The sequence below is a fragment of the Rissa tridactyla genome, chromosome 2, assembly GCF_028500815.1.
Source record: "Rissa tridactyla isolate bRisTri1 chromosome 2, bRisTri1.patW.cur.20221130, whole genome shotgun sequence".
Lineage (NCBI taxonomy): Eukaryota > Metazoa > Chordata > Aves > Charadriiformes > Laridae > Rissa > Rissa tridactyla.
The window spans coordinates 98252629-98280184 of NC_071467.1; the positions used below are offsets into that span (position 1 = coordinate 98252629).

General features: G+C 38.7%; 1 protein-coding gene across 10 annotated transcripts in view; it reads right to left on the reverse strand.

Annotated features, from left to right (window-relative positions):
- Positions 1-27556, reverse strand: part of KIF13A (kinesin family member 13A) — a 118633-nt gene that overhangs the window by 62544 nt on the left and 28533 nt on the right. For 9 of the 10 annotated variants that reach the window (XM_054190509.1, XM_054190513.1, XM_054190508.1 and 6 more), the window contains 2 exons: positions 9535-9547; positions 2678-2738 (listed from right to left, as the gene is read on the reverse strand). In XM_054190509.1, the coding sequence (XP_054046484.1) occupies positions 2678-2738; positions 9535-9547 (74 nt within the window). The remainder of the gene's footprint in view (positions 1-2677; positions 2739-9534; positions 9548-27556) is intronic. The other variant, XM_054190506.1, reaches the window with a different exon arrangement.

Genomic DNA, 27556 nt, shown 5'->3' on the forward strand with positions numbered 1-27556 from the left:
TAAAAAAAAAAACCCAACAACAAAAAAACAACAAAAAAACCACTAAACATGGAAGAGTTATCCACATAAGTCAACACAGAATTCAGATGTATGTTGTCTGTCGTGCGCACCATTCTGTGGGTTTTCTCATGTCCCACATGTCAATCAACAAAATCTTTAATATAAGATGATATACACAACAATAGATCTATTCAACATAATGTGAGATGAGCATGTTTTGGTTTTGCACAGAGAGCAGCGACTGATGGGGTAACCTAATACATGAGAATCTCTTGTTAAACCTTCCACTGTATTTCTGTGATGCAGATAAAGAGGTTTTTCAAGTAATTACATTTGTCTCACATATCTTCCATATTTCAAGAATTTTACTTAAGCTTGAAGCTTACATTTACAAGCATTTTGGACTTAGCTTTCAAGCTTTATACGTGTTTCCTTTTAATTGTGCAATTAATCACTGCTCTTGCCAGTGACACTAAACTTAGGCATTGACACAGAGTTACTTTGGGCAGGGAGTATTTAATGCATCTGTCTGGCTTCCGGATCAGCAGCCCTTCTGCAGTCCAGCATCCAACCTAAAAATTAAGGCTTAGCTCAAAAACTCAAGCTGTCAGGTGGCTTGTTTGGACTCTTTTAAGCTTGTTAATTCTGTAACAGTCTGGTACAATCTCCAGACATAGACAGCGTGTGCATTTGCAAGGTGCCTAGGACGACTGGGTTTTGTTCCATGAGGTAAAGGAACGAAAAACCCCAACCAAAGCCAGTTATCATATTTTTTTGTTCAGTAGAGTAATTTAGGCCAAGCTGTGAAAAAGACTTAGGGCACCTTAATACTACGAATACATAAAAACTGAAATCTTGCCATTTCAGTATTTGGTTTGGTGGGTCTAAAACAAGACACACTGCTATAATATAGGATATTGTATCAGTTCATGCACAAGCAAGTGAACAAGCCAATAACCCAGTAACTTAGGCCTGAAACAGTTTTGTTTTGTTTTTACTTCTATTTTGATATTCTGCCAAACTCATTATGTTCTAGAACACGAGGGCTGGAAGTCATAACTTAACTTCAAGACCATACCAAGAAAAAAGAAAATACTCAGTGAAAGCATTGTTTTTCATATGCAAGTCTTGAAGCTCACATTCTTATCATATTTATGAAAAAACCACAGGAAAACGCGTTTGGGGTTTTTCTTCCCCAAAAGGAACGTTATCTGGAACAGGCCAAAAAAGCGGCCTTATAGCTTTCTGGCCAGTAAGAAAACGCAAGAGATGTGGGTGACAGCTTTCTAGAGTGCAGTCCAACGAGAGGTTCATCTGCGTACCAATAATAAAACTTCAGTTCTCAGATACAGATTCAATGACAAGTTCTGAAATAGGCTAGAGAAATCTAGTTTTGACTCAAAAAATAAATAGATGTAGAAGCCCAGTGAATTCACCTGGAGAATTAAGCCAAGACAGAAACAAGTTTATCTGGTTAGGGGTGTTTCTCTGGTCTATCTCTTCTCTGCGAGTGGGTTAGTGCCACGGTGCAGCTCGCACCTGCACACTCCATGGGGCCAAGATCTGGGTGCGTACCATCACCTCCTTCCACGAAAAGGAAACGGAGGTGTGCAGGCACAAAAGGAGCTGTTGTGTGCTCCGATGGCTCTGCCAGCCTGAACTACAAATATTGTGCCGTGTATCTGTTCAGTGCAAACACCTTTACCGGAAGATGAACTGAGGCAGAACTTTTTTCCTGAAGAAACTTATCGTTGCTCAGGCAAGCAAGAAATACAGCAGAATCTATGATCAAGTGCAACCTCGAAGATTTGGGATTTGATACCAGAGGCTACAGCAGTCAGACATATATTTTAACACAAGTACATGACAGTTCATTTATGAGACCACTGATCCCAAACTTTGAGATAATTAACCCTATCAACCATCAAGATTTCTTATGGGCCACAAAACTTCATAATATGAATGAATATCTAAACTGAATGCTATTTTTTTTCTCCTTTCCACGGACCAGAGCCTTGAAATCCCAGTGTTCAGAGATGTACTATCAAAACAAGTCCTCTTATAAAGTATGAGCATGCTAATACACAAATCCAGTTATGAGAAAACTAACCACTGGGGTTACAATCTTGTCAGGATTATCCAGCTTTTGGGAGGAAGGAGTCACAAAGTTGATCACTCAAAAAACAGTAGGGATCTGAACAACCAGACTATGAACGGCTTGAAAGACCTTAAATAACCACAACATCTGAGAACACGCTTTATTCCTCTCTTGTTCACAGGAACACAGAGCACTGAAAACACACACTTTCATCACCAGCATTAGTCAAAAGTAATTTCTGATGCAGAACGGAAATGTCATTTTAAGTGACAGAAACGATCCTCACAAGAGGCTCTTCCAGGGGAGGAGAAAAAAAAAAGAGAACATTATAGCTTAGATGTAAAAGAAAAGCATCCCTCCTGAACAGTGCATTGGCACCTCCTTACAGCTTGCATTCCTTCTGAACTGAGGGGCTACACTCAGATGACTCAATCCCTGTGAAAATGAGAAGTCTGCTTTTGTAAAGACGACACTTGAGCATCACAGTACAAAACGCAAAAACAACCCAAGAAGCAAAAGCCCAAGCTCTCATATGTTCTCAAATTATTTACCCTGTCAAATGTATGGAAAATAGTTTACCTGCGTATTTTGTGGTGTTTGATTCATCCATGGACCAGAAGCAGTGATCAAAGGCAAACACCTATAGAAGCACATAAAAAGACAAATGAGGAAGGAACTCTGGCTACAAGACATTTCTCTTAGAACAGTAAAAGTCCAAGACTGTTCAACTGCAGTTAGACTCTACTGTTTCTAGAGATCCTAAATCAGAACTGTAAAAAGGCTTCATTAGCAGGAATACTTTTGGGAAATCTTGAGAGTTGCAGAACTGCAATACTTCTTTTCTAACTGTATTTTACACGATACAAAATACTGCTTACTGTATCCCTTAATACAGGCATCAAAACACAGCCAAAACCCAATAATTAGCTCCACCCCAGGAACTAATGCTGACAAAAGTTTCTGCCAGCAGTAATGAAACAGCACCGAAAGGACTCAATATACAGAACTTGGCGAGATGACTATTTAGCAGACATCAACAAGACGCACAAAAGTTTTGCTACTTTTAAGCCTTAAGGAGCAAATAAATAGTATCAAATTAACTGCCTAAACTAAGAGTACAGCACTGGATCTCAGTAGAGGAAGCTTACAAATAGAAAATGTGGCTCTATTAGACAAGCTATGAGAGCCTGCTGAAACGACAAGACTTAATATCACTTCAGTCAAGAGTTCCAGCTGGTTAGAAATTGAATGAGATTCAATATTGTGCTCAGTGGGCTTGTGGACCTGGAACAGTGTCCTGTAAAACCACTTAACGCATTGGGATTTGATCCAAGTTACTTTTTTTCTGCACATCTGAGAACATCATGGTACAAACATTTAACGCTGTTGTTTTGACAGCTTTGTATCATCACAAACATGCCTTAAACTGCAGTATATTTTCCACATTTTACCATGGTAAACTGACTGTGGAGGAGTTAATGATATAGATTCTATTTATTTTTTTCTTTCAGGATCCCAAGAGGTGGGGAAAAAACCCAAACAGCCTTCTTTATTAAAACTTTGCCTGAGCCAAGATTTCTTTTCCTGGTCTTCTGACAGCTGATCTCTTCGGTGAGACAAACTATGCAGGTCAATGTAGAGCAAGAGCCACAGGCTCTATTAGCAGTAACATCAAATTCCCTGTGAGACAAACCCTGAAGTGAGGAAGAAGATGGATCGCTTCCTTTTGGCATCTGGGACTGCAGGACAACTTGGATTCCCTGCTATCGCAGAATTACTATGCAATCTAATCTACACTTACATTGTAACCTAACTCTTCCCAAGATGTCTGCTGCTGTAAATATTTCAGAAGGATAAAACCAGGTAGCACAGTAACCTCACCTTCTTCCCTTTCCCCTATCTTAATGCAAAACGCATCGAATGGCCCGAGAGAAGACAAGATCTGAAACACAACACTTAGTCCACAAGAGTGAAATGAGTTCTGGAATTCCCTTCTAAAGGGAAAACAAACAAACAAAAATCCCCATAATAATAATCTAACAGGGAGGTCTGAGTCACTTACTGCAGCACAAATAGAAAGAGACATCTTCACAAGTCAGGACCTTCCCTGCTGTGACTGAGTCAAAGATGTAGTTTTGCCACTGAACTGCAAGCAAAATGCAGCAGTTACTTCACCTTATCTTCAGACCTCCACGTAAGTAGGGGGCATTTTAAATTACTTCCGTGCATTTGTTTATTGTACTTCAAATCTAAGCATAAAGAACTCTCTGTCATCAGTAAGAACGCTCTAACCCTTTTCCTAACTTTTACAGGTCAAGAAATAGTGTTTTCTCACATTCCACTTCTACGGGGCTTGGTAACAATACCTAATCTCTATACGATCAAACACCAAGCAGTTCATTACAAAAGAAAAACCAATTGAAAGGATCCAAGTTTACCAGGTGCCCATTCTTTCCCCTTGAAACCAAGTATTTTCTGCAGTGGATCACACATCCTAGTTCAGAAAGGTCACCCAGCTACACATGCTCATCTGTAATTATTTAAATGTCAATAGACCAGTACTGTAAGCCAATTTAATCTATTGTCCTACACATTTTCCCCTTGGTTAACATGGAAAATCACTGACAGGATTATTCAGTGACTCTTAATTTAAACACTGATCTTGTAAAGAGACTTCACAAACTAAAATATGTGCTTGCAGCCAAGTGTTTCTCACAGAAAAGTAATTGCTGTTTTGATTTTTTTTTTAAAGGCAAAAATTGGTCAGACTGATTTTTAAAAGTTCCAAAATGATTATGCAATAGGAAGAGAAAAATTCTGTCTCAAGATAAAACAAACGTAAATATAGCATTTTAGTATATTTTCATACTAAACATAAAAGGCCAGGACATAAGACTTAGGCTATTTATAAAATCTGCTCTGGAAAATTGCCAAATCCTTCTAACAGAACTAACAAGATTAAGTAAAAAAAAAAAAAAAACAGGAAAAAAAAGTGGAAACTGCTGAGGCATGCACTATCTGCAAAACGTGTCAAGCAGCTACAGTAAAATTCCTTCTCCGTTAAAACAGGTGCGCAAAAATTTAAAACTACTTTGATTGCTGACGAAAAAAAACAGTGAACTTGAACATTCCCAGCATCGATAATTTAAGGATGCACCAAACCAAAGCAATTTTCAGGACAATTCAGACCTTTGGGAAAACAGATTCTAAATGCAAGAATTAATAGAGTAAGAAATAAGGCGTACAAGAGCAAGAAACTTGGTCCCAATCAGTGAGGCTCTTCCACACACACATAACGAAGGTATTCTACAGGAAACACCTGTAGGACAGTGTCCTGCCTGAAGAGTGACCCATTTAATCATCTTTTCTGTACAAAGATGACTCACTAGTTTATATTTTCCTGACCTCCAGTGCTGGAACTGCAGGACACGCAGTCCCAAGAACAGCACACAGGCATACCTGGGGTCAAGATACAGAACCTACACTAGGAAAATACCATCTAAATGTCATCTAAGGTGCTCTCTTCCTTGTCTGTTCTTCATTGATAATTCTTCCTTGAAAACCAAAATGGTGGGTATTTCTTTTTCTTTTGATAGGAGTATGCAGAATAATCATTATTTTCTTCTTATTTTTTCTCCCCAAGATCCATTTCCCTGAAGAAGGTATGAAACCCCCTGTCAATACGACTATCAAAGCTATCAGAAGTTCTGTTAACGCTAAAGTCTCAGACTCAACAGCCAATACTCAAAGTGGGCACTACTGAGTACCGAAAATGCCTTTTTAGCTTTTTAAAGGACACTCAAAAGCAAAAATCTTTATCAATTTATCAACCACATCAACCAACTATATCAAAACTACTATTGAAATGTATTTAAACAGACAGATCTGTGACACACAAATAGAACTTTTAAACTTCAAGCACCCTCTGTGAATTAGTTTTTAACTACATTTTGGAAAGTCTATTACATTTAAGTGTTTTAACGTTAAAAAAAAAAAAGCCAATACGTTTTGTTTGAAACTTAAAAGTTTAAAATTGCTACCTGTATCTCCACTAAGATTTCCTGAACTTTCAGTTATTCTTCTAAGCATTTTGAGTAAGTCTCTATGACTATATGGACAAGTGTTTCTACTTTCCTACTGCTCTGATGTCAATTCCATAGCCACTGTACAAGGAAGCTTAACGTATTTTCAGAAGGCAAGCAAAATGGGGAAAACCATGAAAAACAGGTACACACCTGCTTCAAGCATCTGCACAGGTGAGCATTCAACCACAAAGCAGACGTACGGCATTGGCCTGTTCTCATAACCGGATGCAAAATTATTCTGGGCTTTTAAATTACAGAGGGAACTAACCAACAAGCCTTAAAACTTTCTTATTTTTGCAAGATTCTGTACTTCATCCTAACATCTAAAAGAGAGAAGAACCTGCCACACTAGGGTAGTAGCTTTTAAACTGCAATTTTTTAATGGAGCTAAAAGACCAACAATGTAGGGGTTTTTTCCCAGCTCTATTATTGCAGTGTTTGACAGGGCACAGTATTTTCAGTCTGAGTGGTACGACAGCTGGAAAAGAGACTGGACATAGTATTTTAGACATCTAGAGATCGTCAAGTAACAGAGTTGCAAGTAACGGAATGTGACTCACCAGGACAGATCTTGCACAATTGGAAGTCCATAGAAAAAGAGGTATATGAACTTTAGTATGTACTCATTGTATACTCACTATAAGAATTTTAACTTACAAACATTACAGCATAAACATATAAAAATGGAAAGTTATGAGAAAGAATTAGCCAGGAAGTGCTAGATCCTGGTACTACTGTATCCAGAGTCATTGTAAGGGTGCACATTACCCTAGGTAAGAGAGACACACACGCAACCATTTCTAGGTTAAAGACAACAATACTCAGAGTGTTAAAAACTATTAGAAATTAAACAGAAGACTTGTTCTGGTAACCACAAAGTTTAGGTAAAAAAAAGAGATACAGGGCTTTGATTCAGATTTCTTCAGCAACCACCTATAGCAGTTTAAAACAGCTGTTGGTTATTATTTTGCTAACGAGGCAGCTAGAGGCTATGGCTTCCACAGCAAAACAGTGATGCAGGTCCATGCATCCACCACCTCAGTGAAAAATCTGTGGTTTTGTCCCAAATTCACCTGTGTCTTAAAATGAGATTGCAGATTTTTAAACAGCAATTATGCCTTACTGCTGCAAAGCAGTAACTTCTCACAGAATCAGAAGACAGTCAAAGGGTATTCAAATTTTAAATAGCCAAACCAATATTCTGCAGAACCCTTTTTAATTAAAGCCCTAATCAACATCTTGAGGAATTAATAATTTTAAGGCTTCACGCATGCAAGTATACTTATGTGAACTACTTACAGGTAATGAGTACCGTATCCAATATTAACTGCTTGCCAGATCAAAACAAATGACATAATTAGTTTAGAAAGGAGTCTAATTTCACATTCATTATTAGTTGTTGTGAAGCCTAATCCTTGGTATGGACTAGACAGAGTCTGGGGCTTCCAGCGTTTAGCAATGTATTACCCAGACCTGACACAATCCCTAACATACTGGCTGTGTAGCTATAAAATACTGTAAACGCATAGCTAACATTTAATAGCCATTTCCATCTGACCAACAGATGGCCAATCATGGGAGGTTTTTTAGCGCAAAAAGTTGTGTTGGACAGGTGTGGATATGCCTCACATGAATCTCAATGAAGCAGTCAGTCTGACATGTAGGGTGACTTACAGGGCTAACTACAGGTTGCTAAAAAGAAAAGCAAGGGGAGAATTTTCATTCAGCAGTTCCTCACAGAACCATAGAAAGGTTAAAGTTGGAAGGGGCCTTGAAGATCATCTAGTTCCAACCCCCTGCCATGGCCAGGGATACCCACCTCCCACTAGACCAGGCTGCTCAAAGCCTCATCCACCCTGGCCTCGAATCCCTATTACATTACATCCCTATTACAACTGCTGATGGAGTTAAGTGATAAAGGAGACATATTAGGAAATGGCAAACAAAGTCTACACTGGTAAGCTTACTGTAAATGCAAGCCATTAAAGAACTGAAGAAGAAAGAAGTTGGTCACAGTATGAAAAACACAAGACCTACCACAGTGGAGAAAATGTGAAGGCAGATGAGGGTACAGCTCACAGAACAGAGCAACCACTCTACCTTTGTCACAAAATTACACTAAAAGCCCAAGATTACTAATAAACACCATGTTTGTAGAAATAGCAAAACACTCTAATATCCTTATATACCGTTTCCTATCACAGCTTCTGAGCTACCAAGTTTAAGTGGGATCACAATTCATCCACAGCTGATTGATAAACTAGCTCATTAACCTAAAGATAAAGAAACTTCAAATATTTATGAAATTTCATTAAAAAAAAAAAAACAACGTAATTTGAAGATCAACTACATGCTGTACCCTAGAAACTGTGTAAGTGAAGAAACATCCAAATCTCATATCACATCTTTACAAACTCTCAAAGCCTATTTCCACTGATGGTAATAATCATATTCTGCCTCAAACTGATAAACATTTCACGCAACACCTTTTTCGGCATTACAGCTCCAGGGTGTTAATGACCACCTATATACCTAACAATAATGCAGCATATATGCACAAGCCTGCAGCTGTTATATTTTTGTCACAGAAATGCAAGGCCATAATTATGCTTTTACGCAGTGTCAAGAATAACTTTGTCTGCCTATAATGGAACATGAATGATGTACTACAGAAAATGAAGGCCCTTGTAAGACAGTTTTTTTGTGAAATTACAACAAGGAGGAGGTTTTTTTGCTTTTTTACAAAAAAAATTAGCAATGATCAACCTTTTTCTTGTATTAGCTACATTAACTGAGCTTGACAGAAGAACTTTATTAAATACTTTCAAAAAACCTGCAAAACTAAAATCCAGGTCCAGGGGAAAAAAAAATAAAACTACAGCATACCATTTTAAACTGTAATATCAGTGTTATTCATTTGCACCTGCTGTGACCTTAAATCACTTTTATTTTTTTTCCAAAGATGATTATTTCAATTCACGTTAAAATAGCTTGTTCCATCCTTCCCTCCCTATTGGGAACAATACACATCATTTACTGACAGGATGTTTTCTTCTGACACTCAAAGAAATTATTCAAAACAATAGATATTTAAATTTTTATATATATATATATACACACACACACGTGCACACACATATAAAATAGATGTCTGAACTATGAAGTAGGCAGGTATCCATATAAGACTGATATATAGATCAAGCAGTAAGTATGAGCAATAGATTATTTTTTTTAATGTATTTGCCTTTATTAAAGCTGTATTGATCACATACTACAGGAACACACCCAATATTTCTGCACTGCTCAACATTTTCAAGCAGACACAAATGCAAAAAGAGACAGAATACTTACCTTAGGTGGTTTTCTTGATGATTGGCAAAAAAAAATAATCAGCAACGATGATGAGAAGTACGAATACATCATTCACATAAAGGAAAGGAAGCAAAGAAAGAGAAAAGAAACAAAGTCAGTGTACATCATTATTATAATCTGAACTTTTTGTAATCCACAATGTATTTAAGAAAAATCAGGTCAGAAAATATTTATATGATACAGCGCAGATTTTTAACCAGTAATTACTTAATTAGTAATACAGCCCCACATTAAAAAGAAAGGAAAATGTCGGATTCCTTATAGGTATAAAAATCTAACAGCCCTGAGTTCCAGAAGGAAGACAAGCATCCGTTCTCTTTGCCATGGAAGTCAAAACACAGACCATCTTTTGTGGCAAACAAACTAAGCCTGCAAACCGGCAGACCAAGGTGCCAGGGTTAAGCCCCACTGACTTCAGCAGTGCTACACAGGCAAGACCAAGGTAAGAGTCACACAAATGTTTCTTGTAGAGATTATAGAAGTGTGAAGAAAAATAAACCTGCATTTTCCCTAGCCATGGAAAGTCTACACAGAGCATAGGAAGCCAACGCAAAAAACACCATTACCCTTCGCACACAACTCCAACGAGCGCTTTCAGAAATAAAGCGGAGAAAAGAAACCCCCAAACTAAAGACACCGGCTCAGAGTACTTCAACTTGTCCTTAAATGCTTTTATGCTTATGCTGGCGGCCATATGGTAAATTAAAATCAGTGTGGTTTTTTTTGGTGGGATTGATTTCAAGAGAGATTGCTGCCCTGTCTCACTGTGCAGCCCTGTGCTCACTAATGCCGTTGCAAGAGAGAAGGTAAAAACATGGTGCAGAATTAGACTGACTTAGGCCATTCATGAAAACCACAACCTTAGGCATATGTTTAAATTATGTATTGAAATAAGTCTGAAGTGACACAGAGAAGAAGTTTCCACTTGCTCTTTACATTATGAAAAAAAAAAAAAAGGCAATACAAATGTAGATGAAGAGAAAAGACACAAGTAGAAAGGTCTAAAGATAAAACCGCACAAGCACAGAACACAGTAAGGTTTATAAGATAAGGATACGGATGAAAGGTCTCTATCTACCCGACAGACCCACTACACAAAATTCAAAAAAATTAAGAGGCTCCAGTCACAGTGCAGAAACAGATGGGATGAAGCCATGCTTTCATCCACCAGACTACACATACTAACTCCACCAAGTCAAAGCAGGGGAAAAAAAAAACCACCAATACTTTGTGCAGTTTTCTTAGCAACCCACAATACAACGGCTCAGCAAAAAAAAAGCTGAAGGGAAGCAAATCCACAAACGCATCCTTACGCAACCTCTTCTGCCTACTCTCAGCTCATACCTTAGATGACACATCTGCCTAGACCAGAAGTTACACAGCTGGTACACGGTACTGGTATAACGCAAACATATTTTGCCTCAGAGCCAAACCACTCACTGCAGCCTTACCCTCTCATTAACGGTGGCTACACCGGCTCAGCTCGCAGACAGCTCATGTCCAGGTGGCTCAGAACTTGCGCAGAACATGCTCTTATCTAACTGAAAAATACATTTAGCTGTACCCCGAATGTTTTCCACTTCAATTGATTTTCAGGTGTGATGAAAGTCCAACATCATCAGCTTGTCTAGCCAGAGCTCCAGCACCAGCTCTAAACTTCCTATTCCTGCTTGGAAGAGAAGTTCCTACCAAAGGAAGTCATCCAAGGTTTTTTGTAAAGCTCTTAAATACATTCATATTTTGAAAAATAATTCCAGAATACATCAGCCTTCCTAGGGAATTCCTGATAGACTGCTGCAGAGGCTCAGCATAAGCCCTACACAGTTTAATTGAAGTAAACACCATCAGGAATTTTATCAACTGTTTTTTTCTGGTATCATTCTTACAAGCCCCAATTGGAAAAGGTACAGAACATCACTGAAGTAAACAAATGGTTTGACACAGTTTTTTTTTTAGGTTTTTTTTTTTAATATATTTACTTAAGCAATGCAAGCCACTACCTTTTAGGAAGTTTCCTCTTACTTTCCTCTGATCCCCATTTTAAGAAAAGCACAATAGCAACTTTTCAAACCACTGGTGCACAGCAGAGCTTCCCAGTTGGAAGATCGTCACTGGTCTCCTGGATTTCAAAGCACAAGGAGCTGCAGCTTCTGGCCATATGTCAGATCCTACTGCTCCAAACTCTTTGTCTATTAAGACCAAACTATCAACTCCACCAGTGACCTGCTAGCATCACCAGCAGCAACATGATCAAGGGCCTCTGGAGTAAGTCAGCTCTCAGGACAGATTTTTTTTTTAAGCTATTTGGAAATTCCAGCTAACCAAGTCAGTGTAATCATTATCCTGGCAGTCGTTCAGATGGAGACACTCCGGAATACTTTCTTCAATCAAAGGACTCAGATGAATAAATAAGAAACAGTTTACAGTTTATCAGAAATCACATCTGTAGCAGCTTAGAGATGTGCCATAAAACCTGCATTAGCCTCAATCAATTTTTCGCTTCGGTTTTTTGTTTTGCTTTGTTTTATTTTTAATATGTGCTTCGTGGTTTCTTTCCTTTCCCAGAAACCAGCAGCTTTCAGCTTCATAAATAATTGGACTTGTCTCAATTTTTGCCAGACACTGACCGTACAAATGTGGTGATTCAGTGTCACAGCTGGGGTGGGGAGTGACGACGACAGGACAGAGAGCGGATCACAGAGATACCATTAAAATTTTTATTTCCCAGAACTTTTAATTCCATGTCTCATCATCCATGGTGTCAATGATAATGCACAGGTATACCTTCTGAATGACAACAACATCTCCTCTAAAGGAGACAGATAGTACACTTCAAGAAATTATCACAGAGTTACCTAACCTTCTAACGCATCTGCACAACAGCAGATTTTGGTTTAACCTGACGAAGGGGATCTTCCGTCTGCACACTCAGATGGAAGACTGACTTTTCTCACATGCCTAGAACTCAAAACCAAAGTACATACCACCAAGAGTCTGAAAAATATTCTCACAGGTCAGAGGAAAAATATGAATTTCAATGACCACAAACCCCACTGAGCTTCCAAACTTCCTCCTGCCTTTGTCCTTAAGCCATCATGACTTTAGTAAAATTTCACTAGAAAGATTTTCTGAGCACATTTTTACAGTGCAGTACATGTGCCGAGGTCTGTTCCCAGAATCTGCTCAGGCTTTATCTTTCACAACAGTATTAAGCCTCTCCTGTCCTGCTTGGCTAACACACACCAAGACCATAGAATGTGCAGCTATCTCAAATTTTTATGTAGATGGAGAAAACCAATTTCTAGAAAGCTTTGTGCTAATGCAAGCATGTTTTTTCCCCTATTGTCTCTTGCAAAAACTAAACCCATAATGCTTCTTGCATTTGCTAAGAGAATTAATTCACAAAATACCAGTTCTAATGTTCTATACTAGAACATGAACGAGAAGTCATCCTCACTGCATCCACACTACTATCTACCCACCACCTGCGACAGCATATGATGAGAGGAGTGTGCTTTTCTAGTAGTTTAACAGCAGCAAAGGTTGTTTCTGCTGTGTTTTTTTTTTAACTACCTATACTATTTTACAGGAGTCTCCTTTGTCATATAAAAATTTCATATAAACTGGCATTACATATTCTGACTAGAAAACTAGTCCCATGCAACAGGAAGCAACAGAAGACACTCTTGCACTATGAGTGTACACAATACTGTCATCTTAGAGACTTAATCATTTTCAGAACTACACCTGGTTTCTGTCCCTTAGTGAACGTTGTTAGCATTCCCAACCAAATGTCACTTCTACCAGAAGGAAAAACGTTTTATACATCAAAAAACTTGGAAGAATTGGTTTTTCTCCCCTTTTCATATAATGGGGTTTCATCACCCCACCAACGCCCCCATCAAGAATGTCACCTTCGGTAGGGACACTTATGTTTAAAAATGAGAATGGAGGTGTAAAACCAGGTACTCCACATAGAATGACATAGAGGAACAAAGCATCTTTGAAAAACAGGTCTTAGATTCTTTGGAACAACACCCACACATCCCAATTCATCTCCAATTCAGCTGTGCTAAGAAGCCAAGTAGGTCACAATTGTACTATAATTATGGCACATTTTGGGAAGTATTTGGTGGATTCTTTTACTTTCTCACAATTAGTTAATGAGGACGAAGCAATCATAACCAGCTATGTTAAGTAACCACCCATAGCACCTACAGCAGATGATGAATGAACCACGTGGCTTTGCAGCTTGCTCTTCTAAGCTGACTACACCAGAAATCATCACTTAAGACACTGAGTCTGAAATACCTTTTTGCTCTCATCACATGTGCAACCAGAGCAAATTCATGGTACTCGTTGTTTTCCCAAATATATAATTAAGTGTCCACATGCAGCGGCTACATAGTCATCAATGCACTCCTCAGGATCACTGGTCAAAAGTAGTATTACAAGCAACTACCAATACACTAGAAAAGGGAGAGAAGTCTTCAGGCTTTTATGAGATGAGTTCAAAAAACAGTCTTCCTTCTTTCCTCTGGAAGCACATAGATCAGCAAAATGAAAAGATCATCCTGACAGATAAAAGGAATGTTTTTTACTTTTATTTTTGAGCTCTCTTTAACAGCATTTGACAACCACAGTTTCCAAAATTTGGTTTCCACATATTCCTCACATGCTGTTTATTCTTTTGAGAATTCTGCAGTACTAGAAAATTAATGAGTTCTTTGTACAAGTCTACAGCCTTTTCCCAGCTACATCAAGTCACAACAAGTTATAGAACTTGTTACGCTTTTATGCATATGCAAGGGTGTAGTTTTGCGCTCTTCCCCTCTGATTTCAGCATGATCTCTTCTCTCACCACTGCTCCAGTATCTTTGGAATCTAAAGACCTGCTGTTCAAAACAAGTATTAAAGTATTTTTGGAGTGTTTTTTAATTTTGTTTTGTTTTTTAAATCAGGCTGTCTTACAACTCGGGCTGAGAATATCACCAGCAGTGCATGTTTGCCTCACTCAAAGGCAGAGTGCAAGGGAACAAACCAGTGGTAGGACCACCATAAGAAGCGTGCCTTGTTTTACTCCATCAAAGTAACTGCACTGTTTATCCACAAATATAAGGCTTCCAGAGTGGCTGCAGCAGAGGCAGCAGACATTCAACACTCCTAACTGCAAACAATGTAAATTATGTAGAAGCAAAGAGATGATGTTTCTCCTGTCCTTCACAGTAAGATCATGCAGCTCTACGACCCTTTCTTGTCTCATGGTTTATCAGTGCAGGCTGTTACTTGCAGGCTTGATACCAAGCATCTTAAAAAGCATGCCTATGTATTATTAATGGACACTGTACTAAACAAAAGCACCAATCTAGAAAAAGATCACTGTTTGCCACACTAACAGTTTCAGGTGATGATGTACTGCAACTACTGGCAGTACACACCATTTTTTCTACAAAGAACACAGAAAATGGACATGTATTTGCCCATTTTCCCCTTCCATTTTTTAAATGCAGAAGAAGATCAAAGGCTATGTCAGGGGCAGTGCCCTGAAGGGGAACACTTTTGTGTCCTACCTTTGTGCTTGGCTAGGGCACCTCCTGCAGAGCTCCCTAATGAAGCTGGCATCATAATTCGATACTAGGAATCCTGGCAGAGTTACTTTACATACTGTATGAGCACACATACATACACAAATATAGATATTTAGTTATTTTATATTCTTGCATAAGGTGGGCAGCACATGCCCTGTATCTGTTTAATCCTCCTACCCAGCGAAAGTCTGTTCTATAGACAAAATAATCCTTTGAAGAATAGTAAGAGAAAAGCGTTTTAACAACTAAAGCAATTTGAACAAGTGCCTGCATAATAAGGTAGAAGCTGATCATAATCAGAAACACCACCAGAAACAGATGCATACTGTAGAAATAGGTTGTTCTCTCATGTTTTATGGAAACAGCGTATGAAGTAGCTGTGCTACTCACTGCAAACCTACCACATGCAAGAGAGGAAAGTCAGACACTGAAATCAGAATGACAAATGCTGCAGTGCAAGTTAAACTACATAGACACTACAGTAGCAGCGTGTCAAAAAAGAAATCTAGAAAATGCCTGGATATTTCACCATACCAGGGTTCCATTCCAAGAACTTAAGGTTCGTTCACTACAGCAGTGATGAACTACCAAAAAAGAAAAAAAGTACCACAAATTATGAAACCAACACAAGCTCATTAAAATAGGTGAAAGGCATTATATTCTGAAATTTACAAGATGGAAAATAGAAGTGACAAGAAGTGACAACTGCCCTGGAACACCACTAGTCCCTAACTTACCTTCACTCCCCAGGTCTCAATATTTTTATTGCCCAAGGCATTATTATTCCAATGCCAGCAACTTGTTGACATGAAGTTCAGGTGGTTCTAACCTTTACACAGAAGCCTTGGTGTTCATGTAAAAACAATTTCTGCTGACAGGCTGAAAAAGGGCTGATACCTGTCCTACATGCAAGAGCATGCCACTTTGCAAACAGCGATCGGCTTAGGAAAACAGTCACCACCCATAAGCAGAAAGATTAATCTATCACTTTGCTATAAAGTTCACTACAGAAATTTCCCTGTCTGTCCTACCCCATAAGCTTAAAAAAAAAGTCATCCAATTTCAGTTACTTTGCTTAGTTTCACTGAAAAGGCAGAAACTGACTAAAATTGTCATTCTGTTCTGTGATAAAAGAGCTCTAAATCAATCCTGACTGCTGAGACCCTGTCCAGAATCTACCACATAGATTTTATTTATTTATTTACCACAGATAATTTATTTTCCTCAAGTCTTTAATCATACTCATTCAAAGCTTACCCAAGATTCTAGTTATTGTAATAAAAGCTTGCTACCCCTACGAGAAGTACAGCATAACCACAAACACAGGTATATTAAGCTTGTTTTTGTTAACATCCAACGAGCCTCATAACAAAATGTAATACTTTGCAATGCAATTCTACCTAATGATTCCTACTAGTGGTAGTTATTTCACGAAGTAGTCCTGGCCCTCTTAAAACTGATGCTTTTTCTGTCCTCTCAGTAAAACGCAACATGAAAGAATCTAAACGAGGGGATATTTACTAGCTAATCAGGTTCAGAGGGATGAGGAAAAGAGGGAGGGGAGAAAGAATACGACCTCAGAACCCAAGATCTGTTAGCCCCGAAGACTAGTCTCGAGTGAATGATTCTTAGCCTGAATGCAATGAAACTGCTCTCAGGGCAAACACAGTCTATTTCTGGAAAGTACGTGGAAACACATGCTAGAAGTGTTAATAAAGTTACCGTGGCATTTATTAGGTACCCATTATTCTTACTCGTTTGCATTTATTACTGGCGCTCTCGAGGAGAAAAACACCCCAAGCATTAGCTGGCATTTCAACTCTCTGCACAAACTCTATTGCGACTCTCACACCCAACCCACCAGTCACTTGGGTTAGGTACTCCCAGCTATTAACTACCTTGTAAGTCTCCAACGTCAATGGAAAACATTCCCTTTCAACGCTACCGCTCCTTAGAAATTCCTTCAGAAATGCTGCCTGTAAGAACCATCAAAACACTAGGCTGCACTGAAGATACACCCCTTCTGCAGGTACTGCTCAAAGCTATCTAAAAAATACACTCCTATTTATCACTATACACAGTATTTCTTGCAAGAGATCACCTTCAAAGGCATGTGAAGAAGTTTGCTAAGCAATGTAGCATTTTGTAAATTAAATTCCACTTTGTTAGTTTGCCTGTTCAAAACTCAAGCATTACAACTTGCTACAAAGATGAAAAACAATTAGCAGCTTCGTTCATGAGGATCAAGACAGAAGATCTCTAGTCAGTGGAAAAACCGTACAGGAAAGAATGAAACTGTACGTGTTAACTGAGTAGCTGGATCTGAACCTTGATTTTAACACCTTATATTCCTCAATAAACAGGGTGAAAAAAAAGAAAAAAAAAGTCACTCTTTTTGCTGTGAGGTAAGCATATTCTTTCTTATTCAGTCAGGACAAGGATACAGTTGAGAAGTTTCTGAAGATACATGTGCAACAGTCCTGACCGTGTGTTCAGGCTGGACAACAGACAAGAACCCCTAAGTCTCACTGTAACATTCCTTTACCACAACAGGGAAAATTATCATTCAAATTTCATCTACTCTTTGTTACTAATGAGATTTCAAGAGAGATGCTAATTGGGCATGACACTTCATCCTTTCCCACCGCTCTGCAAATGTATGTTAGCATTCTTTACATATAACTACAGTATGAATAAGCTAAGACTAAGCAAAATTCACAAATTACTACTTTCTTTTCATCCTAGCATGCCGTTTCTAGTGACTTGAGTACTAAATTAACTGATCAGAAAGAAAATACTGTTCATTAATTTGTAGTCGAAATTAAAACTTCCCCGGGTTTCATGACAATCAATTTCCATCACTTCACTAATAAGATTTTGCAGAAGAAAGTCTATGTCAGCTGGCTGCAACACCACCTGCTTTGGTGACTTTGAGATTACATTATTTGCTTTAACAGACAGCATTAACAACTGCTACCATTTGCCAGGAAGTAGACACTATGCAGAGAAAGATGATGATGATTCATGGGATAAAAAAGGTTTATTGTGTGGAACAATATACCAAGAATGTAAACTCAAATCAACTCTACATAAATAGACAAAGTGAATAAGGTCTCCTGAGTTGTTGCAGGACCAACACCTAGAAGTACCAAGGAGACTTTATTCTCATACAGAATTCATACAAGTGAGATCTCTAGAGATCTCTTCACTGATCTCTACAAAGCTTAGGCAGTAATCTAGTTAGCTTTAGTAACCTAACGTGCCATGAAATGAACCACAAAAGCTACCCAAAGGCTAGAAAAATTCTTCACAGCATGTGCTCCAAGTTTATCAGTTAACAAAAACAGAAGAGCTGCCAAGGCAGCTAACAATCTTCACAAAGAGAAGACATCAAGAACCAAGTTACTGAACCTAGCAGGGAAAGGCACATCCTGAACTCATTACTAGGACCTGAGAATAGATAATTTCCAGCAGACAAGGAGGGCAACAGCAATGGCACGGACAGATTTTCTACCTGAGGGCTTTAGACAGAGGTTAGATACCTTTCTGGTAGATACCAGAGAGGTAAATGAGTTACTGGGCTGAATACCTTGTCAGGAAACACATCCTATACAACATGGGAGGCGAGACCAACAAAATTTAACAGGCTCCCCCGTCCCCAGTGACCTGTGAATTTGTTGTGACAATTTGTATTAACATTATGTTACTTTGAGCCACATTTTTTTAAATTTTTTTTTTTTTTTTTAACAGCAAAGCTTGCAGGCAAGACCTCTCTAGCAGGCATTATGTTATGTATGTAAAAACATGCACTTGGTAGTAACGACAACCACCCCCTCACCACGTGCCATACAGCAAGACATAAACGAGAGGAGTGACAAACACTCCAGGATTCTATGCAAACACTGCAACTAGCATTGTGGAAAAATAAACAAGACCCCTAAATTTTCCTAGACTGAAAAATGAAGTATACACACTGCTTATGTACAACAAAATAGGAAATATTTAGACCTGTAGCAACAATAAGAGTCTAATATCTTTGCAGGTTAAAAAAACCCAAACAAGTATCATTTTATGACTGGAATAGATGACTGTTAACAGATCACAGAATAAAAGACCAAAATGTATTTGAATCCAGCATTAAGCAAATTCTTTTTCTAGATCTAATTGAATCCTAAATGGTTAAATTAATGTTCTTAAGGAAGCCTGGCTTTATATGCTGGAGAATAACAGAATCAGGAAAAAATTAAAAATTTTTTAAAAAGCTAAAAGTCAGAGACTGGTGCATTTTTCCTGTGAGGAGAGGCTGAAAGACCTGGCACTGTTCAGCCTGGAAAAGAGAAAGCTCACAGGGATCTCATCCCTGACATGCCTTACACCTGAAGGGAGGGTGTAAGAAGACAGAGCCAGGCTCTTTTCAGTGGTGCCCAGTCACAGGACCAGAGGCAACGGGCACAAACTGAAACACAAGAGGTTCTCTCTGAACATCAGGAAACAGTTTTTCACTGTAAGGTTGGATGACTGAGCGCTGGCACAGGTTGCCAGAGAGGTTGTGAAGTCTCCCTCCTTGGACATATTCAAAAGCCGTCTGGACATGGTCCTGGGCAACAGGCTCTAAGTGGTCCTGCTTGAGTGAAGGGGTGGACCAGGTGACTTCCAGAGGTCCCTGACAACCTCAGCCCTTCTGTGAAAAATGCTAAAATAATTTCTTTTTTAAAGATACTGTGGCATAGAGCAGTAGCATGAACATTAATATAAGAGATGATCTGCAAGGTTTGTGATTCGGGAATTTGTAACACTTACTATCATTCCAGACTTGTGTCAACTAAAAAAAAGTCAATAAAAACTACCTCTAAAAATTCTTAGATGGTGTGTTCCCCACATCAACCCATACATCTCATTTTCATGGAAAGAAATTTTCAACATGAAATACAAAATTTATGGCAGCCCAGCAACCTTCAGTTTGGGGTTTCACACTCCAAAAACATACAGTCAGTCTGCTACGAAGAATATTATTCATTGTGCCCATCAAGGGATGTTATAGACATGGACTGGCATACAGGTTTCACCTACTGATTTTCAGTGAACAAGCTCGGACAGTACTATTTTAACATCACAGTAGCAATTTTTAGTTTGCTCTGGCAAATAAAGGGGGTTTAATTTAACCTCTATTTTCTTTAGTTCTAAGCAGATGGTCGCAGTCAATTACTAAGAAAGCGATGGCTCTGTACAGCTCCAGTGCAAATGAAATGCTTGGAGACAAACCCTGAACGCAGTAAGAGTCAGAAGCCATAAGGTACAAATACAAATAATTCTTCACAAAAAAAAAGTTTGCATGGGCAAGTCAGAAATATCATAAGTGGTTAAAACAGACAAAGCTGATTTTCTAGTGACTTTTTTTTTTTACATACAGACTCTGTCTATGAAGTTAGACGGATACAGCTTTGAAATGCCCCAGCGGAGAATGAGTTCACAGCTAAATGCAGGCAGTTGTAGTGTATCATTGAAACTCAGAAGAGGGGCATAATTTATAATTATTTGTTTTGTTACAGTAGACTTCATTTTAACAATACACACTAAAGAGTTGGCCTCTGTCCCATAAAAATTGCAGTTTTTCGGAAAACAAACAGCAATGCTACAGTGTAAGTCAAAAGTAAGATTCCAGATCCAGTATTGCAAGCAGCTCTCATTATAAGAAATGTTGATTTCAAAGAATAAACATGGACACACAAATCACAGGATCACAAGCTCAGCTAGAATGCCATTTTAGTGAGCATTACAAGATAGCATAAGAGAAACGGAAGTCATCTCAGACTTCTTAGACATTGATGGTTTTTAAGAAAGTCTAGAAGGAGGTCACAATATTATGGTGCAAAAGTCATTAATACGATCAAAGAATTACCAAAGAACTGAAATGGATTTTCAGTATTTCCTGAAAAGACAGAAACAGAAAATGAGTTATGTCTATTCTTACAGCTAAGAAGTGAGATCACATCTGCCAATACACGTGAACTGGCTGAATAAAGCAGTAACACAGAGCGCGGATCTCCAGGTCATATAGTATACAACTGTCACAGGCACCAACACCGTAAAATCTTTTGAGATGGAGCCTGAACAATTCAAAGTCAGTTATGTTGTTCTGCCTCATGGAAGGCTATTCATTCTCCTGCTGTCCAGAAAGCTTTACCGATGTGTAATATTGAAGAAATTTAATCACATTTATTTGTTCTTGTACCAACATTGTCCTGTAATTTAACACTTCAACCTAACACAGCTTTCCGCATATACTCTCATGTTATGCTTCCCTCCTAGCTCTAAGTACATTCCATGTAGGTTCTGCAGTCCTCTAGCCATCTTAACTTCAAATCAGATTGAATTTATGTTTCTTAAAACACAGTGAAACTGAAATGTAGAGAATATTCCAAAAGAGGTTCTAGCAAGCATTTTTTAGAATGGCATTGTTCCTATGTTCTGTTTGTACATTTTTATTTAAACAGTTTGGAAAACATGAACATTCTTAGAAACAAAAATATTTTTGCATAGAAAGCATAACTCTTTAGCCTTTGCTATATTCCTACAGTACTCTTGAAGAAGCATTGCCTAGGTCTTCCGTGTATTGCAAACGGAAGAATTATGACAAATTTCAGTTTGCATTAGAGATCAGAAAGAAAGGAGGCGGCAAGAACCATAGAAATAGCTTTAAGTTTTGAAAGCTGAAGAACTCCATTCGCTAGAAAATTCTTTCTGAGAACGTCTTAGAAACAGAGAAAGGAAAACTTTGAAAGCAGAGATTGTATCTTTAATTAGGCTGCAGGTGAAATAGATTTATCTCTGCGGGGGATGAGGGAGGAGAAAAACAGGTAGGGTTTCAAGTGTATATGCTGGGTTTCAGGTCTGAGGCAGAATGAGTAAGCTTCAGACTAACACACATTGGCAACAGTTGCCCTAAGAATACCGCACTGTAATTGTCCAAGAGGCAAAGCCAGTTTAAGAAGTTTCTGCTCTTCTCCAGCTTCTTGTTCCCCGCTCCATGCCACAGTCTGTCACATTCAGCCGTTAACTCTGTCAAACATGCGGCAAGGGGTTTTGAAGTGTCAGGGAGGAATGTTAGCTTGCTTTGCCATTCTTTAGTTTAAAAATTCACTAATTTGGTTTACAGAATCAGAAACCGGCTGTACCAATGCAGGGAAATGCGCACAGTAAATGTCAACATGCAATTTGGAACATTCCTTCTGTTGTTCACAGACGTACAGAACTCTAACCATACTCCCTTCCCCTCCCCAACTGTCGTCTTCTAGACAAAAAACTTCTCACTTATTTAATGGTTCCTCATGTAAAAGTGGTCTGTAAGCAGCTCACCACCCTTACTGCCATTCTCTGCTTCTTCCTAGTTCCAGCAGACCTTTTTGAGACAGGAGCGCCAAAATAAAACATAGCAAAGATCATGTTGTAGCTGCAGAGAGACACAAAGTTCCCTCCCTTGTTCCCTGCCCTTTCCCAATATGATTCCCTGGCAGGTCGTAATGGTCCCTTGCTGTTTTTCACCCATTTGCTGAGAACTAATCTGATGTTTCCCTTGAACGAGCATAACTCCAAGATGATTCTCCTGAGAACAAGGAGTCCAGAAACCATGGTTGGGTACATAAGGTCAGAAGAGCTTTGCATTTCATAGCAAGTTTCATGTATCCTTTTATCAGCCAGCCACAACCCATCTGAAGGTCCTCCCACAACTTTCTGTGGCTGCCACGATCTAACAACAGCAGCAGCAGTGTACTGGTGCCAATATATTCTGTCATACCAGTATTCACCCCTTCTCCAGTCCATTTATAAAAGAAGAAATACCAGACCAAGCAGAGACCTCTTCAGGACTCCACAGGAGATGTACAGGGGTGGGGGAGAAGGTTTTAGTTGGACGTGTGGCTCATCCCTACTGAGACTGTGATTTTTATTAACCAAGAAAAATCAAAAGTCACAGTCCGTGGGTCATGACTGGCTTCTTGTCCTTCAAAACACTTGAAGCACAAGTATCAGTGCTTTGTTAGCTTAAAATAACTCAATGGAACCTATGAAATTATTTTGAGTCTTGAATCATCCAGAAGTCTTTGTACAAAGAGGCTAAGGAAACTTGCAGAAAGAGTACGTCCCTTCCAAAGGGAATAAAATTGTGCGCAAGACCTTAGCTAAACTATCCACCCAATACATTCATGTAGGAATTGCTGAAAAGCATTGTAAAAATAATGAAGTCAGACTCCTAAAAATGCTATCAATACTTTTGCTAGACATTAATTTTTTTTATACTAAATTAATAGTGTTGATAAGTTAACTGCAGAATCCCTTGATCAGCTCTCTCTAGTCATCTGAAACGATGATGCCATTACTAACACATTTACCATTGTTTCAGAAGAAAGAGTTGCAGATTTAAAAATGCAGCAATTTGTAAAAAGGCAATAAAAAGGTCCAAAACCAAAATGACACTACTGAGTTGTGAAATACAGCAAAAACATCCTTCTGCCTTAGGGTCTGTCTGCACAGTATCTAAATCTAAAGCTCGGGACATGAAGCAATATTCAGTACATTTAAAAAAAAAAAAAAAAAAACTGTTGCAAACAGATTTGTGCCATCATCCAATTCAAAAGCTGCATCCAAGAAATAATACTTGGATATATTACTTCATAATCCAGAAGGCTAAAAATATTTGCTTTATTGAGAGGTTGCAATGGGAAATTCTAAAAGCATCTTAGCTTTTCTAGCCCTCACATTCTAAATACTGAGGATCAAGATAAATGTCACACACAGAGCTTCTTTCCGATGTAGACACAGCTTTCTACCTCCATTACTGCAGTATAAAGTGAGCAGCTACATTTTGGGATTGGAATCCTGTTTCTACTTAATGTATCTTGTGCTACCTCCCACAAAAATGCATGTTCTCTGCATGTCTTACTGAGCACACCTGTACCTACTCCTCTGTGACACATCTGTAGCTAACTACACAACAAAAAAGGAAAAAAGCAATTATTTCATATTTACTGCATCTTTCCTAATCTAAACCCCCTCTTTTTAGGCAACGGAATCTGTCCCCAACACATACAACCAAAACTCAAAGGCTTAATATAGCATTTCCTTTAGTTATACATCACTTGTACAAAAATTACTGTCAAGCTAAGCCAAAAATAAGTTAACTGCACAAAATAAGGATACATAAGAATGGTAACCTTTTAATAGAACCCTAGCTTTTCCAAATGGCACTTTTTTAGCATAATCTGTATCAAGATATTTAGAGTAAGTACTTCAGTTACTATGAGAACAGTAACTCTTGACTCTTGGACAGTTACAAATATAGATAATTTTTGTAGAGCACTGCAGGAAGCATCAAGAATTTTCTAAATCCTCTTTCATTCAAAAAATTCTCTGGAAGATAACATTGCATACATCAATTCAAATGCAACCCCAGCTCAACAAATTGAAAAATCATTAGTACCATTCCACCTCCTTTCGGGAGGGGGAGCCTCCTTTGTACACCAAAGTGTCTCATCAAATCCTCTCCTGACTTTGTTTTGTTAGTGGGGATCCCATGCTCAAATCCCCTTCTAAAATGAATTCATTCGTTATTTCAAGCATAATGAATAAATTTTTCAACCTTTTGGGTAGGTAAAAGGGAGAACAGGAGGGCAAGAAGAAAATAAGAATTCTTTTTTCCTTATAGAAGAAAATGACAGATCAGCAGTCATTCCTCCGTGTGCCACAGTGGTAGTGCTCATTATCTCCAACTTTTACCTCACAGGATCCAGTTGGAGCCGCGTGAGCGCTAGTAAGCAAAGGTCCTTGTGTCTTCAGCTGAAGGTAGAAAGGGCCACAGATGCATCAGCAGCCCCTCAAGTGCAATCTCGACACAAGACCCCACAGTGTCAGCACTATGAATCCATGCTCTGCACAAGCATAGACTACCTTTCTCTTTGTTAATCGAAGAGACATGCAAAAAGCAACCACAAAATAGCCTCTTCAAAGTCTGCACTGACAAGCAGTGCCGCAACACCAGTGTGATGCTGTTTATTTTTTTAAAAATCACTATGCTAAAGAACTGGAGGGAACCTAAACTAATAACACTAAAGAACGCTTTGAAACAAAATGCTGACATATTGCCAACATTAATTTTGGCCTGTATTTTCAACAGGGTCTCGCTAACCTAGCTCCAAAACATTTGTGCCTTGCACATTTTGGATTCAACTCCGCTGTACTAGAGTGATCTCACATACAAACTCCAACGCTTAACTTTCTGTTTTCTGTCTATTCTTTAACTGTTTTTCCATGGATACTTTTCAGATCTTGTTTTAACTTCTGTGTGTTTTAATATTTGTTGTAGCAACATGATAATGAAATACACAAGTCATTGCAATCACATGGCTCTTTCAAAAATATGAGGACAGCATTTATTCCACTTGCAGAGGAGGTACATCCTCAATCTCCAAGCCAAGCTTTATGTTAGGCACTAGGTATACAGCTTGGAAATAGAATTTTATAATGGAAATACTGAGAGGCTCTTTGCCATAGCATCACTAGCAATATAAATACTCAAGATGACAAACAATATAATCATGTGAGCATTCCAGGCCAGCCTATAAATAGCAATTCAGAAAGAACTGGCCTCTCACAACTACGGTGCCTCAGTACAATGTGCATCTGCTAAAAATATCAACTTAAGTATGGTTCAGCAACAGCACGCAATGAAAATAGGTCTGTCTGAATTTTGTGAATTAAATAGCTATTTACACACCCTACCTCATTTATTAAACTGATGATCATTCACAGGACTACTGTGGTGGACTTCTTAATAAACAAATGTACGCTTTGCATGTGAGCATTAGCAGTATTTGATTTATCCAGGAATATGTGTATTCGCAGTATTTTCCTTGATAATGAAGTCCTACTTCAGAGCTTCTTCAGAAACAGCATGATTAAGTGGCTGTGTTCATATGATGATCAGAATTCACATTTCAGAAGTTAACTTAGAATTCCAGCAACAAGAGCAATAGAATACATGATATTATGCAAAGATTCTTAGAGATAAGATGCTCATCTACATCTACCTACACAGATTATAAAAACATACATTCAGAGAAAAACGATTCCTTTGTACAAGAAAAATACACTGTTTTGATACTGTTAATTATTTTTCCAGAAAAAAAACAACTTAAGAACAGATTCATATTAATGGTTACATCATGTATTTATACAATAGAGGGAGTGGACACATTCCTCAGGTAGCACATCAGTAGTACGCAAGGTTTCAGAAACAATCAGGACTTCCTGAGAGATAATGGAAAAGATAATTCATGTATTACTCAGGATAGGCTTACTCATTGCTCTGCCAAAAAAGGAAGGCGTCAGACACTGTTAGGGAAGAAAATGACAACTTACTTGAAAGCATTAACGACTTCAAAGTTTATCAATGGCTGCAAATGTCGATTATAGCAATTCATATGGATATAGCCAAAGAAAAACCTATTTTTGTGTCTCTGTAGCATGCCTCACTCCACATACTTTCTATCTTCAGCCGCTTCTGTTACACTATCCCCCAGGTCAACTGCTTCATTTACTGTAACAAACCAGTAACAATAAAAAAGCAAGCCAAATGAATGAAGAAGGAGGAAAAAAAAGAAAAGATGGATTTAAACATGTATCCAAAACTCATTATCTTAATTTGCGGTGGCACCTATCAAGCTGCTCCTGGGAGCAACATGACTGCAATCGGTTCTCCTTGTATGCATATCCCTCGGCTTTGTCATTATCTTTGAAGCCTTAATGGAAATGTGTATGCCATTTCAACTGTTGCAGGCCTGTTACCAATTTCACCTCCACACAGAAGCAGTAGTAGGAAGGAGCACTCCAAATGACGGCGCAGATGGATGCACATCCCTCAGCGAGCAGTCCCCTATATTGTAAGGCCCAGAACAAGGACAGGCTGCCACAGCTCAGAAACCAGCTCTGGAGAGATTCCCAGCAAAGCACCAACATGTGACCAGCAGCACACCATGCTACTACAGAAATCAGTGAGTAACCCGGAGCCGCAGCTGAGGACCAGTGGGATGGTCAGGGTTAATTAACTGGACATCCAACCAGCACTGCACGTGCACCGCTGTTCCAGGGACTGGTGGCACCCCTGCAGAGCTACTGACCTCCTCCTGTTCTCCTCCCTCTCACCTCCAAGCAAGAATCACTGATCTGACTTCCAACCATCATACAATTTTGAATGCAAGCTGTATGGGTAGAAGAGTTTGCTGTTTAGAGAACTAGACAACTAGACACTGGGTAACCTTCAGCAAGCAGCTTCTAGAGAGTTTCTAAGAGGGGAAAAAAAGACAGCAGGACAGGTCTAGGAAACCATAACTCTGTGTTATATTTTTTTTAGTCATTAGTAA